Source organism: Myotis myotis, unplaced genomic scaffold, assembly GCF_014108235.1.
Source record: "Myotis myotis isolate mMyoMyo1 unplaced genomic scaffold, mMyoMyo1.p scaffold_m19_p_7, whole genome shotgun sequence".
In the NCBI taxonomy this organism is placed as follows: Eukaryota; Metazoa; Chordata; class Mammalia; order Chiroptera; family Vespertilionidae; genus Myotis; species Myotis myotis.
This window is the reverse complement of record NW_023416379.1, coordinates 67,039,576-67,055,298: the sequence shown is the minus strand read 5'-3', so window position 1 is coordinate 67,055,298 and position 15,723 is coordinate 67,039,576. Positions and strand designations below refer to the sequence as shown.

Genomic DNA, 15,723 nt, shown 5'->3' with positions numbered 1-15,723 from the left:
CCCTGGCTGAGGAGCTTGCCCCAACAAGTAGCCATGGAGATCAGATGGACTTCAAATCTAAAATAATACCTACCCTTTAAGAAAAGTTTGCTAATATCTGTTCAAGATAATTTAAGTTTACAGATAAGTGACCTCCACATTAACAAAGCAAATTCACAAAACTAGATTTAGCTTTCTTTAAAAAACCAACTTTTAAAAATATACTCAATAGCTAAAATAAGCAGTGAAACCACTAAAAATGTCCTTTCAACAAGTACTATTTTTCAAGACACATTAAGGCAGGCAAAGGGAACTGGGAATATGCCTACAGGACATCTGAATTCTAAGAACTCCTAGAACTATAAAAAATTAGTGACAAGTTTTATTCCCATCACAAGTTGTATTTAATACATGAAATTTCATTTATTGAAATTTCTGAGACCAAATTTTAAATAGAAACTTTAAAAAAATTATTAGTACCTATTATTTTCTAGCATAAAAAAAAGGTCCAAGACTTATTTTAACAAGAATGTCTTCCATTAAAAAGGACAAATGTTTTCCAAAGAGGAAATTTTAAATGTGTAAAACTTTATTAATATTAATATAAAATTAAGGAAGAAGTCATTGCCAAAGATTAATTCAACAACTTAAAGACTGATTATGCTGAATCCATCCTGGCCAGCATTCTCAGTAGTTAGAGTATCAGCTTGCACACCAGAAGGTGGTGGGTTTGATTCCCAGTCAAGGGCACATATCTGGGGTGTAGGTCTAATCCCCACCCCAGGGTCGGGGCGCCTTATGGGAGGCAACCAATTGATGGGTCTGTCACACCAATGTTTCTGTCTCTCCCTCCTCTCTCTCTCTCCCTCCCTCTCACTTTCACTCTCTCTAAAATCAATGGAAAAATTCTCCTCACTCTTTGGGTGAAGTTTAAAAAAATATCTAGAAAGATGCACAGACAAGAATTTTCATCAAAGTGTTGTTTAGAAGAATGGGAAACCTGCAAATATCATAAATGTCCAAGTAGTTACCACTAGAAGATCAGGTAAACTATTATATTTTAAGGAAATGCAATAAGGACAAAATTAATGGATCTACATTATTATTCTGAAGAGGTGTCTACAATATTTCAGCAAGTAGATTATCAAGAATTACATAAAATATCAACACAATTGTGTAAAATTATAACATAGAGGGAGTATATGTGAGGGAGGAGCACTCTGCATGTATTTGAGCACATACAAAATGTCTAGATAAAACAACATTATAAAACAGGTTAATTGTGGTTACTGCTTGGTGGTGATATGAAAGGTGTTTGTTATTTTTACATTTTGTTTTTTCTTTTGTTATTATTAAACCTAGAGGCCTGGTACACAAAATTCGTGCATTCGGGGGTGGGGGGGCTCTCAGCCTGGCCTACGCCCTCTCGCAGTCCAGGAGTCCTCAGAGGATGTTCGACTGACGGCTTCAGCCCGCTCCCCGGGGCCTAAGCCATCAGTCGGACATCCTCAGTGCTGCCACAGAAGCAGGAGAGGCTCCCACCACCACTGTGCTCTCCAGCCATGAGCTTGGCTTCTGGCTGAGCAGCACACCCCCTGTGGGAGCTTACTGACCACCAGTGAGTAGCTCCTGCATTGAGCCTCTGCCCCCTGGTAGTCAGTGCATGTCATAGCGACCAGTTGTACTGCCGTTTAGTCAATTTGCATATTAGCCTTTTATTATATAGGACTAGAGGCCCGGTGCACGAAATTCTTGCACAGGGGGGTGTGTCCCTCAACCCAGCCTGCACCCTCTCCAATCTGGAACACCCCTCTCACAATTCAGGACTACTGCCTCCCAACCACTCGCTTGCCTGCCTGCCTGATTGCCCCTAACTGCTTCTGCTTGCCAGCCCGATCACCCCCTAACCACTCTCCTTCCAGCCTGACTGATGCCTAACTGCTCCCCTTCCGGCCCAATTGCCCCTAACTGCCCTCCCTGCCAGCCTGGTTGCCCCCAACTGCCCTCCCCTGCAGGCCCGATTGCCCCTAACTGCCCACACCTGCAGTCCTGGTTGCCCCCAACTGCCCTCCCCTGCAGGCCTAGCTGCCCCTAGCTGCCCTCCCCTGCTGGCCCGGTCACCCCTACCTGCCCTCCCCTATAGGCCTGGTCCCCCCAACTGCCCTCCCCTGCAGGCCTGGTGACCCACAACTGCCCTCCCTGCTGGCCATCTTGTGGTGGCCATCTTATGTCCACATGGGGGCGGCCATCTTTGACCACATCTTGTGTGTTGGAGTGATGGTAAATTTGCACATGACCTCTTTATTAGATAGGATGATGCTATTTTCATTCTCAAGGGAAAATAATTAATACTTACCCAATTAAAAGAAGAAGTGCACAAATCACAGCAAATCCCAATGTATACTTAAGTGCCGTTTTAATTTGCTAGATGTCAAGGAAGGAAAAGTATACCATTTAGTAAGGTCTTTAAAATATAATAGTCTTACTATAATATAACATTTACATCAAATGTGCATTTATATTCAACTGTGTAAGCTTTTCCTTGTTAAAAAGTCTTAAAAATGCCATAACCGGTTTGGCTCAGTGGATAGAGCGTCGGCCTGCAGACTGGAAGGTCCCAGGTTCGATTCCGGTCAAGGGCATGTACCTGGGTTGCGGGCACATCCCCAGTGGGAGATGTGCAGGAGGCAGCTGATCGATGTTTCTCTCTCATCGATGTTTCTAACTCTCTATCTCTCTCCCTTCCTCTCTGTAAAAAATCAATAAAATATATTTTAAAAAAAATAAAATAAATGTAAATTTAAAAAAAAAAAAAGTCTTAAAATTTAAGGAAAACCAATTTATATAACACATCTTAAGCATCTTTGCAAACTACATTAGCTTTTAAAATCTTTTAAAAGCATGTCTGAGCTGATGTGGCTCAGTGGTTGAGCACTGACCTATGAATTAGGAGGCCACTGTTTGATTTCCAGTCAGGGCACATGCCTGGGTTGCAAGCCCAATCTCCAATAGGGGGCATGTAGGAGGGAGCAGATCAATGATTCTCTCTCATCATTGATGTTTCTATGTCTCTCTCTCTCTCTCTCTTTCCCTGCCTCTCTGAAATCAGTAAAAAAATATTAAATAAATAAATAAAAGCTTGTGAAAAGCATAATTAATTCTCCAATGGGCATCTTTAGTAAAATTATTAGAATATTTAATAAAATATTCTCCCAAACAGGGGGCAATAAGAATCTACAATGCCCCCACCCCAATTCACCAAAATGAATTGTACTAGTAATTATAATAAATATTTAACATATATGCATGTATATATACATGCATGTATATATTATATATAAAGCATGTAATATTAGTATAAAATATAAAAAAATATATAAACATAAAACATATATCATACCAGAACTGTTCTAACCACTTAAACTCATTTCATTCTCACAATGACCCTGAGATAGATATTCTCATTCCTACTTTAGAGATAAAGAAGCTGAGGCCCAGAAAGGTTAATTTGCCGTAAGTCATACAGGTGGTAAGTGATTAAACAAGAACCTGAAACCAGGAACTCAGGTCTTTAAAGTCTGTTTTACTTGGTGCCCACGATATCATCCAAATATAAAGAAAAACACAAAGCTGAATAATTCTAAATATGGGAGAAAAGTTCATCTTAAAGAAAAAGTTAAATCAGTGAGAAAAAACTATTAGTCTCTCAGCCTACTGAAGTCTCTAAAAATGACCTTTTAAAAGTTAAATTCATGCTTCATATGATAAATTCTTGTTCTCAAAGGAGTTAAGATAGTCTTGAGGGGAAAAAATATATAAAGGAAGATCTTAAGATCAAGAAAAGGGCTGGAGAAGATGCACTTTAGAAAAGTGAATTGAGAAAGGTTATATCTCATTAATTTTTAACAATAAATTCGTATCCAGCCACTTTACCTTACATACATTGGGTTTTCAAATAAAGAGTTATATAGTATCTGCAAATAATAATTTTGACTTTCTTTTTAAATATTTAAACATCTTGTTTACTTCTAACAAATTACACTGATTACCACTCTGGGAATCATATAAAATATTGTTGATGTACTTACTTCCTGATCTTAATGCAAATGCTTTAAGGTTTTAATAACTATGATTAAGCATAATGCTGGCTTTGAGTCAATAATATATTTGTTTTTGTATACTTAAATACAAAACATAAACACAGTATAAAACTAATTCCTGTAACTCAATAAAAAGACAAAAGACATTTATTCTTTTTATGATACTTTTCCCCCCTTAAATCAGAAATAAAATGTTCATTTTTGGCAAATACCTTTCCACATACAATTTCTTCTTTGACCTATTAAATAACTACATATTAATAGATGTGATTTAAAATCACCCATACAAACTAGAGATGAGTCCAACTCAGTTATAAATGTATTTTTAAGTTACGCTTGCATTCAATTTGCTAATATTTAGTTAAGATGTTTATACCAATACTTAAGTGATACTGGTTTGCAGTTCTGGACATGCATATGTGGTAAATTTACCAGTGTTATCCTGGATTAGTTAGAACAGTCTGCAAGTGTTCCTTTGTGCCCTGGAACAGGGGTAAGCAAACTACATCTTGTGGGCCACATGTAGCCCACCTCCTATTTTACTAGATTACATCATGCTCATTAAGTACCATCTCTGGCTACTTTCACACTATAACAGCAGAGTTTAGTAGTTCAGACAGAGTCTATATGGCCCTCAAAGACTGAAATACTTACTACCTGCCCTTTTACAGAAAAGTATGTTGATCTCTACTCTAGAATAGTCACAAGTCACATGCAGCTATCAAGCACTTGAAATATGGCTCATTCAAACTGGAATTTTTTTCTAAGTGTAAAATGTACTCTATATTTAAAATAGTGTGAAAAAAGGGGGAGTGTGGGGGTGTAGGGGGAAGAGAGGAGATAGAGGGGTAAAAGGTGACAGGAAAAATTAAATTAAATTAAAAATTTGAAGAAAAAAATAAAATAGTGTGAAAAATATAATATCTCATTAATATGTTTTGACTCTATCTGAAATGATAATACTTAGAACATATGACATTAAATATAGTGTATCATTAAAATAATCTCAACTGTTCCTTTGTACTTAATTTAATATGGTTAGCTACTAGAAAATTTTAAACTTCACATGTGGCTCACAGTATACTTCTATTAGACAACAATGCTGAAGAATAAATTCAATCATGTCATTTTTTGAAAAAGGAAGAAATAATCATTCAGCCCCCCTACAATGAGACCACTAAAATAATGATACTTACTGTGCATTTACTAGTATCATCATCATCCTTTTCCTCATAGTAGAAGTAGACAAAAGGGATCCAGAGGAACACACAGAATAATATAACAGAATATAAGGCTGTGAGAAGAAATATAAACTGAGTTCTACTAAAACGTATGAACTTAAAAACTAATATATATAGCATAACTCTATGTATATATGTAATATCCAAATCAGCCTTTTCTGATCCCTGTCCCAAGAAATTAATAACACTATTACATAACAAAACATAATTCAAGTAAACTATGGAGCAATTTTTAACAATAAAATCACAGTAATTCTGCCAACAACACTTGTGGCAGCTAACATCTGACTCTTATCAAGTCCTTAACAACACAGTGCTAAGAACTTCTTGTGAACCATCTATCTCATTTAAATGAACTTCAACTTTTATATTCCTTCCAACTTAAAATCAAGTACAGTTGACACAACTGTTACAGTTGCCAGTCACTCAAGTTAAAGAAACAGCTATAATCATATGACATTTTGATAAATAATTTCCCAAATCTAAATTTAAAATGTGCATTGCTATAAAACTGATCTTATACAAATCAAGATATAGAAAAGTTAATAAGTACAACAGAACAGTAAAATTAGATTCAAAGTTAGCTAATATTACTATTTATCTGCTTTAAAGTAATGTTAGATTTGAAATACTTTCAACCGGTAGGAAATCAAATTATTTATTTTAATTCATATGGAACTTAAAATTTGAACAGCCAAACATAGAATATACTTAATAATAAAAACCACACAAACAAGTTTTTGAGACTTATCAAGCCTACCTAAGAAATTTTCTTTTCAAATCTTATATAGATTTAAATTTTATCTGCATATACATAAATTCATGGAAAATAATAATATAATTATTATAAAGCAAATACAGGATAATAATCATTAGATTCCTTTGTAAAAGAAAGCATTTGTTAGAAATATATACAGAAATCTCAATTACTTATTCTGAAGGAATATGAGTTATAGAATTTTTAAACATGATCTTAATACTTGCTAGCATTACCTCATTTATCTGGAGGCCACTTTTGAAACAGCCCCACTAAATGCAACATAGTTAAAATACTCAGAGCAAACAGTGCCCTAAATAACCAACAGAAACGTCAGAGTTAATTTATACTGAGCAATCAGAAAATGACTGCCAGCATAATGAATTTTGGCACTACAAATATTTAGTGAAATGTATGCAGTCTTTAATGTTACGAAAAACCAATAAAGACAGTAAATCATTAATAAGGGCAATGAATACTGGTATTTCTACTACAGATCAGGGAGTAGTTAGTATTAACATTTCTATTATAAATCTAAGAGCCAATAGAAATAAACATGTATTCAAAAGCATAAACAAAATAAGTATTCTAAAAGCTTTAAAAAATTAACCATAAAAGAAACAGGACTATAAGTCACCCTAAATACCAAATCGCTATCGTGATTAAAATAATAAATTTATATAGAATTGGAAAAACCCTGAATTAGCAGAGTTTGTGAGCTGACTGCCACATGCCAAAAGCTTTGATAAAAAGATGCATTAAGGGGGAGGAACCAAGATGGCAGCATAGGTAAACACCTGAACTTGCTGTCACTTACAACCACATCAAAACTACAACTAAAAGACAAAACGGCTATCATCCAGAACTACGGGAAAGCTGGCTGAGTGGAAGTTCTACAACTAGAAGGAAAGCGCATTGAGACTGGGGAAGCAGCCAAAATGCGGAGACAAAGAAACATGTCACAAATGAAAGAAATGGAGGAAAGCAAACTACTGGATATAGAGTTCAAAACCACAGTTACAACGTTACTCAAGAATCTTCTAGAAACCTCTGAGGAACTTAGTGAGACCTCTGAGGAACTTAGTGAGACCTTCAAGGATCTTAATGAGAATGCCAAAAAAAAATGGAAAAGGACCAGACAGAAATTCAGCATACACTATCTGAAATAAAGAATAATATACAGAAATTCAACAGTAGACTAGAGGATCCCAAGAATCAAATCAAAGATTTGAAATACAAGGAAGCAAAAAACACCCAACTGGAAGAGCAAAAAGAAAAAAGAATCCAAAAATATGAAGATAGTGTTAGGAGCCTCTGGGACAACTTCAAACGTACCAACATCCGAATTATGGGGGTGCCAGAAGAAGAGAGAGAGCAAGATATTGAAAACCTATTTGAAGAAATAATGACAGAAAACTTCCCCTACCTGGTGAAAGAAATAGACTTACAAGTCCAGGAAGTTCAGAGAACCCCAAACAAAAGAAATCCAAAGAGGACCACACCAAGACACATCATAATTAAAATTCCCAGGGCAAAAGACAAAGAGAGAATCTTAAAAGCAGCAAGAGAAAAACAGTTAGTTACCTACAAGGGCGTACCCATACGACTGTCAGCTGATTTCTCAACAGAAACTATGCAGACCAGAAGGGAGTGGCAAGAAATATTCAAAGTGATGAATAGCAAGAACCTACAACCAAGATTACTCTATCCAGCAAAGCTATCATTTAGAATTGAAGTTCAGATAAAGAGCTTCACAGACAAGAAAAAGCTAAAGGAGTTCATCACCACCAAACCAGGATTATATGAAATGCTGAAGGGTATTCTTTAAGGAGAGGAAGAAGAAGAAAAAGGTAAAGATAAAAATTATGAACAACAAAGTGACAACAAATACATATCTATCAACACGTGAATCTAAAAATCAAGTGAATAAAAAATATGATGAACAGAATAAACTGGTGAATATAATAGAATCAGGGGCATAGAAAGGGAGTGGACTGACAATTCTCGGGGTGAAGAGGGTGTGGGGGGGTGCGGGAAGAAATTGGACAAAAATCTTACATCTATGGATGAGGACAGTGGTGGGAGTAAGGGCATGGGGTGGGGTGGGAACCGGGTGGAGGGGAGATATGGAGGGAAAAAAGAGGAACATCTGTAATAATCTGAACAATAAAGATTTATTTTTTTAAAAAAAGATGCATTGCCGAAACCGGTTTGGCTCAGTGGATAGAGCGTCGGCCTGCGGACTGAAAGGTCCCAGGTTCGATTCCGGTCAAGGGCATGTACCTTGGTTGCAGGCATATCCCCAGTAGGAGATGTGCAGGAGGCAGCTGATCGATGTTTCTCTCTCATCGATGTTTCTGACTCTCTATCTCTCTCCCTTCCTCTCTGTAAAAAATCAATAAAATATATTTTTAAAAAAAAAAAAAATAAAATAAAAAAAGATGCATTAAGGTTAGGATTCAAGGTCAGTATGTCACTTGTCTTTAGTATTTGGTGGCCTTGCCCTTTAGCCAGCCAGAGTGCCTAATGACTATTTCATAAATATTCCTAGTATTCCTGAACTTGTGGGATAAATGATCTTATAACTGCATAAGTTACTATCATATTCAATAAATATAACAAGGTACAAAATTCCTATCCTATATAATAAAATCCTAATATGCAAATTGACTGAATGACAGAACGACCAGGGGGCAGATGCTCAATGCAGAAGCTACCCCCTGGTGGTAAGTGTGCTCCCACAGGGGGAGCACCGCTCAGCCAGAAGCCAGGCTCATGGCTTGCCAGGCTCACGGCTGATGAGCGAAGAGGCGATGATGGGAGCTTTTCCTGTCTCCGCTGCAGGCAGGCGGTAAGGAGCTAGGAGTCTGGACTACAAGAGCCCCGACTGCGAGAGGGATGTCTTGACTGCTGACTTTTCTTTTTCCTTGCTGTAGTCTTCTATAACTTATGAAAAATACCTGGTAATTAAACCCCAAGACTGTTAGCTCCTCTGATTCAAATAGCAGGACAAGATAAGCTACTCTCAAGGTTACATTCTTGCATACCCCTCCCCCTGCTGTTTTCAGAACTCAGGGATAATTCCCACCAAGGAGTCTCTAGTTCAGTGATGGCGAACCTTTTGAGCTTGGCATGTCAGCATTTTGAAAAACCCTAACTTAACTCTGGTGCCGTGTCACATATAGAAATTTTTTGATCTTTACAACCATAGTAAAACAAAGACTTATATTTTTGATATTTATTTTATATATTTAAATGCCATTTAACAAAGAAAAATCAACCAAAAAAATGAGTTCGCGTGTCACCTCTGACACAGGTGTCATAGTTTTGCCATCACTGCTCTAGTTAGTAGAAAGTTCTCTTCCCTCCTCTCCTTCAAAAAGACCCCTTTTGAACTCTTCATAACTTTTGTTTTAAGTACTTTTGTTTGGAAAAAATACTAATAAAACACCTCCCCAAAACATCTGCTTTGACTGTCTCCTGAAAAACATTTCAGTCCAAAATTCTCCCTTCCTTGTCACCCAGCATCCATTACTCTTTAAAAGGGGCAGCGCCATTTGTTTCTTGCTCCTGTATTGATTAGTAATGCACCAATCCTTTCCTCTCTTGGAAAGTAAAATAAACTCCCTCTTTCTCTACATCTACCTCTTCTCTCAGCTGTGAATTCTTTCACAGTGCTCTCACCAGCTAAAACCCCAACAAACAGAAGAATAGATAATCAATCTGAGTGTGTATTCATACAAAAGACTATTATGCAACAATAAAAAAGAAGTTACAAATACATGAAATAAGGAAGAATCTTATAAAACTCTAATATGCAAATATACCAAACGGAGGAACAACCAAACAACCGGTTGCTATGATGTGTGCTGACCACCAGGAGGCGCACATGGAACATGGCAGGCATCAGCAACAGGTGGCAAAGCGTGAAACAGGGTGGGCATCGGCCACAGCGGGATGGTGGAGCAGGTGAGCGGGGGCACCAGACCAAGGCGGGGTGCCAGTGTCATCGGGGCGAGCCTCTGGCAGTTACTGAAAACTCTTTGCTCCCGCACACCACGATCCTGCCCAGCACTCGCACCTGCTGCCGGCACTGGAGCCACTGCTTGTACCTGCTGCTGGTGCCCAACGCCGGCCCCAATCACTCAGCACCATCAGTGGGTGTGAGTGGCAGCTGCCGGCCCTGATCACCCCTCAGGGCTTCTCCACCTCCCCCTGCTCCTGAGGGGTGATCGGGGTAGCAGCCACCGCTCGCACCTGCTGATGGCTTCGGCCCCACTCACACCCACTGCTGGCGCTGGCCCCAATCACTCTGTGCCATCAGTGGGTGCAAGCGGGACCGGCGCTGTCAGTGCATGGGAGCAGCGGCAGCAGGAGCGGGGCTGCTGGCAGAGAGGGGACCAGGGAGGGGCCGTGGCGGAAGGGGCTGGGCGGGGGCACGGAGGATGGGCTGAGACCTGGCCCTTTGCCCATTGCAGCCTCACAGCCCACAGGTCCTTTCACGGTGCACAAATTCGTGCAGTGGGCCCCTAGTAGTAAACAAGACTAGACACCAGAGTACAATTTCTGTGACTGAACTTAAAGTTCTAAAACTGGCGAAATTAATCTGTCTGACAGAAGTCATAAAAGTGGTTGGATAGCTGCTGACTGTAAAGAGACATGGGAATCTATATATATAAAAGGCTAAGCAACCTTCTGACCGTCTGACCAGCCGGTAGGTATGACACACACTGACCACCAGGGGGCAGATGCTCAATGCAGGAGCTGCTGAGTTGCGGTGACTTGGCAGCGGTGCTCCTCGGGTGATGCACCCCAGAACCAGAGAGGAGGGAGCCCGATCCCAGGGTGCATCACCTAAGAACTGCCCTCTCGCAATCTGGGACCCCTCAGGGGATGTCGGAGAGCTGGTTTGGGCCCGATACCTGCAGGCCAGGCCTAGGGACCCCACCTGCTGGAGGGACCCTGCTCACTCCTCAGACACCCTTTGAACCGTGGCACCATCCCTGCCGGGGAGGTACTGCGGGAGGTTGGCTCCAGGGCATGTCTGGCCACTCTCACCCAGATTTCTAGAAATCGACACTGGAGGACATGGGGAACACACACTATTCTAAGAGACTGTATTATCCCCTCAGCAGTCTGTGACTCAAAATAGGTGTGGAACAACTGCTCTAAATCTTTGTTTCTCTGACAACACATTCTAAGCTATCTTCTGATTATCCGACTATTCTTCCTCAGTGTCCTTTTAAAGACTTCTGTCTTTAACCCTCTAACTGGTAAATATTATACTGTAAAGACAGTATTAAGTTAACATTTTTGCATGTTTCAGATCAGTTCTAATGTCAAGTTGGGCTTATATCTGTAAATGAAAAAAGTGTTGCTACCACTATCATGAAACATAGAAAGTGCTTCTTTTCAAGTTCTACTTCAAACTAATAGCTATTTTCAAAGGAAAATTATTCTTAACTCCAACAGTGATGACACTCTCATATCCTGAAATCTTTATAAAGTATGCTTACTTATAAATGTTTCTGTTAAAAGATTGCTACTAGCAAGTAAAAGATAAACAGATTATTTGGTTTAATAGTTCCTCTAACATCGAAGAAAACATATTAAGAAAAAATTTTAAAACCTCATGTCCACTAGACATTGACAAAAATTAAACTCATGGGAGCATTTGAGCTCTGGCTGCCAGCATAAGGGGTCAGTTTGGCTTAAATAAACTCTTATGAAAATTCTCTAAAAAAACCCACAAATTAAACTCATAAAACAAGTTCTTTTTCAAAACAACTTTTCAAGAACTAGTATAAACAAGTGAATCGAGAGCCATGGACAAAGGCCATGAATAAAAACTGTGGCAAAGAATGCATGGTAATTCTGACTTTTTAAAATGTACACAGAACAAACAACCTACTTTTTAAGAACTGTTTATCATTAAATTATAACTCACATGAAAATTAACTTGGATAAATTAGGCTTTTGACTTTTTATACACTCTTTATTCCTCCCAACTACCACTGAAAACAGTGACAAAGAATAACTTAGTCATTATTGTGATAGTATAATTAATTATTACAAAGCTTTTAGAGGGTCAAAGTATAAAGATATTTTGGGAACTCTAAAAGCCTTCTAAAATTATCCTATTTATTCAGCTGAAGAAATATGGCATCAAGATTGCTAAAGGGCATATCCAATACCCATTTTCCTTTCAGTTGGCATTCCCCTTTTGGTCCTTCCCCCTTCTTCCTGCATCCTGCCTGAAATGGATATATGACAACTCCAGCCACCTTTTTGGATTCTGTGGTGACCTTAAGATGGAAAGCATGTACTAAGGATAGAAAGCTGAGGAGAAATGAGCTTAGGATCCTCATGATGCCATGATGCTGCCCTACAGCCCTGGATAGCCCATCTCCAGACTTATTTTAAGTGAAACTGAAAAACCACTATACTATTTAAGCCACGTATTTCCAATTTGTTAATAGCAGTCAGGAATAATTCCTGAAATAGAATTTGGTACAAGAAGTGTGGGAACCCAAACACTCCTCCTGTGCTATCCTGAGCCCTTGGTGGTCCTGCCTGTGAGGAGTGTAATAGATCTCAATTTTTGCCACTAAACATGGTAATCCTGAGAAAGAATCAATCCCCTGGTTTCAAGATATACTCCACCTTTTCTTTACTGTGTAGCAGCAACCCTACTTGCCTTAATAATCAGCATAAATCACTGTACTAGTGATTTATGGCAACTAGTACTGCCTGTTCATTCAGTGACAATAAGGAGACAAAAAATGGTCACATTCTCAATACACTAATAAAGTAGGTACTACACGTGATTGCCATTTCACAGGTGGAGAAATCACAGAGAAGTTAAATGCCTTTAAACTTCTCAAATTAAACACTAGGAAGTTGCAAACCTTAAATTCAAAATACATAGTAAAGACTTCAGGTACAACTTTTGAGCAATCAGCCAATAGAGTGAGGAGAAACTTAGATGCTCAAAAGGCCTGGCATAGAAATAAATATGCATACACTTTGCCACACACTCCTATTTTCACTGAAGAATTATTTAATAGAAAAAAGTAAGAACTTAAACACATAACAATCTGGGATTGTTTGAATAAGAGCATTCATACAATGGAAAACAATGCAGTAAAGTGAACAACCCAATTGATCATCAATATTAGAATGGATAAACAAACCATGGTATGTTTTAGTACAGTGAGATGTTATACAGCAATAAGAACTAACATAATACTTTCACCTGCAACCAACAAGAGGAATTTCAGATATAATGCTGAGCACTAAAGAGGCCAAACAGAAAACAACACAGACTATGTGATTCTATATGTTATCTACACAAGAATTAATAGCCCTAGAATTGGTGTCAAGAGGAGAAAGAGTGTCTAGGAGGAAGTGATAGGACAACTACAGAAGAACTGAACACAACAGCCTGGAATAATTCCCACTTATGATTTGGGTCCTCGTCATTTCTATAACCCCTGCATTCAAGCAAAATCAAAATAAGAAGTTAGGAAAAAACATTAGTTATAAGAAAAATTCACTTAAAAGCAATTAAAAGAAAGACAGTAAAAGAATTAAAACTAAAAATGTCAAGAAGGTTACAGAAAACATTAGAATAAAATAAATACATATAATAAGTTACAATAAAAGGTAAGAATCTAAAGGTTAGAATAATTTTGAAACAAAAATAGAACTCAGAGCCTGGCCCGTGTGGCTCAGTGGTTAAGTGCTGACCTATGAACCTGCAGGTCATAGTTGGCTCAGTGGTTGAGTGTCGACCCATGAACCAGGAGGTCATGGTTCAATTCCAGGTAAGGGCACATACCCGGGTTGTGGGATCCATTCCCAGTGTGGGGTGTGCAGGAGGCAGCTGGTTGATGATTCACTCATCATTGATGTTTCTATCTCTCTCTCCTCCCCTCCTCTCTCTGAAATCAATAAAAACATATTGAAAAGAAAAAAAAAGTTCTCAAAAATGTAGTTTCCAGACCTTGGGATTAGCAGAGATCCTTTCAGGGTTTCACAACATGAAAATTATTTTCATAATAACAGTAAGATGTTTGCCTTTCCACTAGCAGCTATTATATTCTCCACCATGAAGTATTCACCAGCAGGATCACTTTTATTCAGGAAAAGTCCCTCTGAAGCAGTAATAATTCTATTAGATGTCCACCACTGAGTACACAATTCTTTAACTTTACGGGTGAAGAGAACTCCATAGAAAGCATACTTGTGAGAAGCCCTTGTGCAGTTTCAGTTGTGAATTACTAGTCATTTTTTTTTTCAAACACCATTTTTACTTGAAAAAAGAACTGACAGACAAGCAACAGTTATCCAGACTTGAATATTGGGCCAACTTTCTAAAAGATGAATAAAGTGAGCCTGTCACTTCAAAGAAAATAAGTGAGAGTACTTTTTGCCAATGCTAAACCTGAATTTCCAAGAGAAAATTAGAATTTTCGGAAAACTTGAATCCACCCATCTGGAGCCTGACATCTTTCCAATATATACACATTTTTTATAAGAACAGTGGGGATATTAATGAAATGCAAGAGTAAATCAGAATCTCTATGGATGTAATCTAGCACTAGTATTGTTTAAAAGGTCCCTAGATGATTTTTGAAATTGCCTTGGGGGTTCAGTGCTGCTAAGCATTCCCATAGGTAACATCCTCAGCACTATTGATTAAAACGTAGCTCATTTAATGACAAGCAGCTCCAGCTTAGGCAATAATATCCACTTGGGACTATGCCACTCACTGATAAGTTGAACTTTAACATCTCGAAATATCATCGAATTAAATTTTCCTGCTTTGATTCTATGGTCTTCAAGAAATCTTCTATTCAAATTTATTTCCGAGATCAGTGTCTCATCTATCGTATCCCAAGGTAATTATCCCAAGTTCTACAGAGAATCAAACCCATCTATTGTTTATAAAGATTAACTTAGCTCCCATGCATTTAAGATGATACTCGGGGCACACTATCCTTAGGAGGATTGAGAAAAACACTCACTAAAATAATTTCCTATAGGCTTAATTCTCTCCATGAAACCAACTGAAAAGGCTGCATGAATTAACATTCCAGTTTAGAAGTGTTTATTAGAAGTCTTTGCAACCTTGACTAAGCCTCTAGGTTCAATAAGATATGCTTTATGAAGCTGAATGCACTGAGATAAAAATTGATTTATTTTGTCACGCGCTCTACAGCATAAATACACTTTAATGTCACACAGGAGACAGGTCCCTTCCCCCAAAATAGTTTTTGAAGATGCAATTTATGTCCTTCTGAAAGGGCAAGGGCTACACCCTCCATCTTGCCCCAGGGTAAGGGCTACGCCCTCCATCTTACCCAGGATCTTCCATTTTTGGGCAGCCATGTGCTCGGCAAGGAGCTTCTTCCCAGAAGCCCAAGCCTCTGCTAGCCACACCCAGGATTTCTTTAAACTAACCAATGACAATCAATGGAAGTGCGTGCCATAGATATGACCACATCCTGTGTAACAAGACACCGACTTGCGCCTGGCCAATTGGCAGGGCCCACAGTCCTTTCTCCTCCCCTTACTCCACCCCCCTATAAAACACCTCTTCGCACAGGGCTAGCTCTCTCTGCCACTTGCCGCTGCGTCGGTG

General features: G+C 38.6%; 1 protein-coding gene across 3 annotated transcripts in view; it reads right to left on the bottom strand.

The window, feature by feature from the left end:
- Positions 1 to 15,723, bottom strand: part of LMBRD1 (LMBR1 domain containing 1) — a 79,575-nt gene that overhangs the window by 45,163 nt on the left and 18,689 nt on the right. For all 3 annotated transcript variants that reach the window (XM_036317319.1, XM_036317318.1, XM_036317320.1), the window contains exons 4-5: positions 5,276 to 5,373; positions 2,336 to 2,403 (exon numbers count right to left, since the gene is read on the bottom strand). In XM_036317319.1, the coding sequence (XP_036173212.1) occupies positions 2,336 to 2,403; positions 5,276 to 5,373 (166 nt within the window). The remainder of the gene's footprint in view (positions 1 to 2,335; positions 2,404 to 5,275; positions 5,374 to 15,723) is intronic.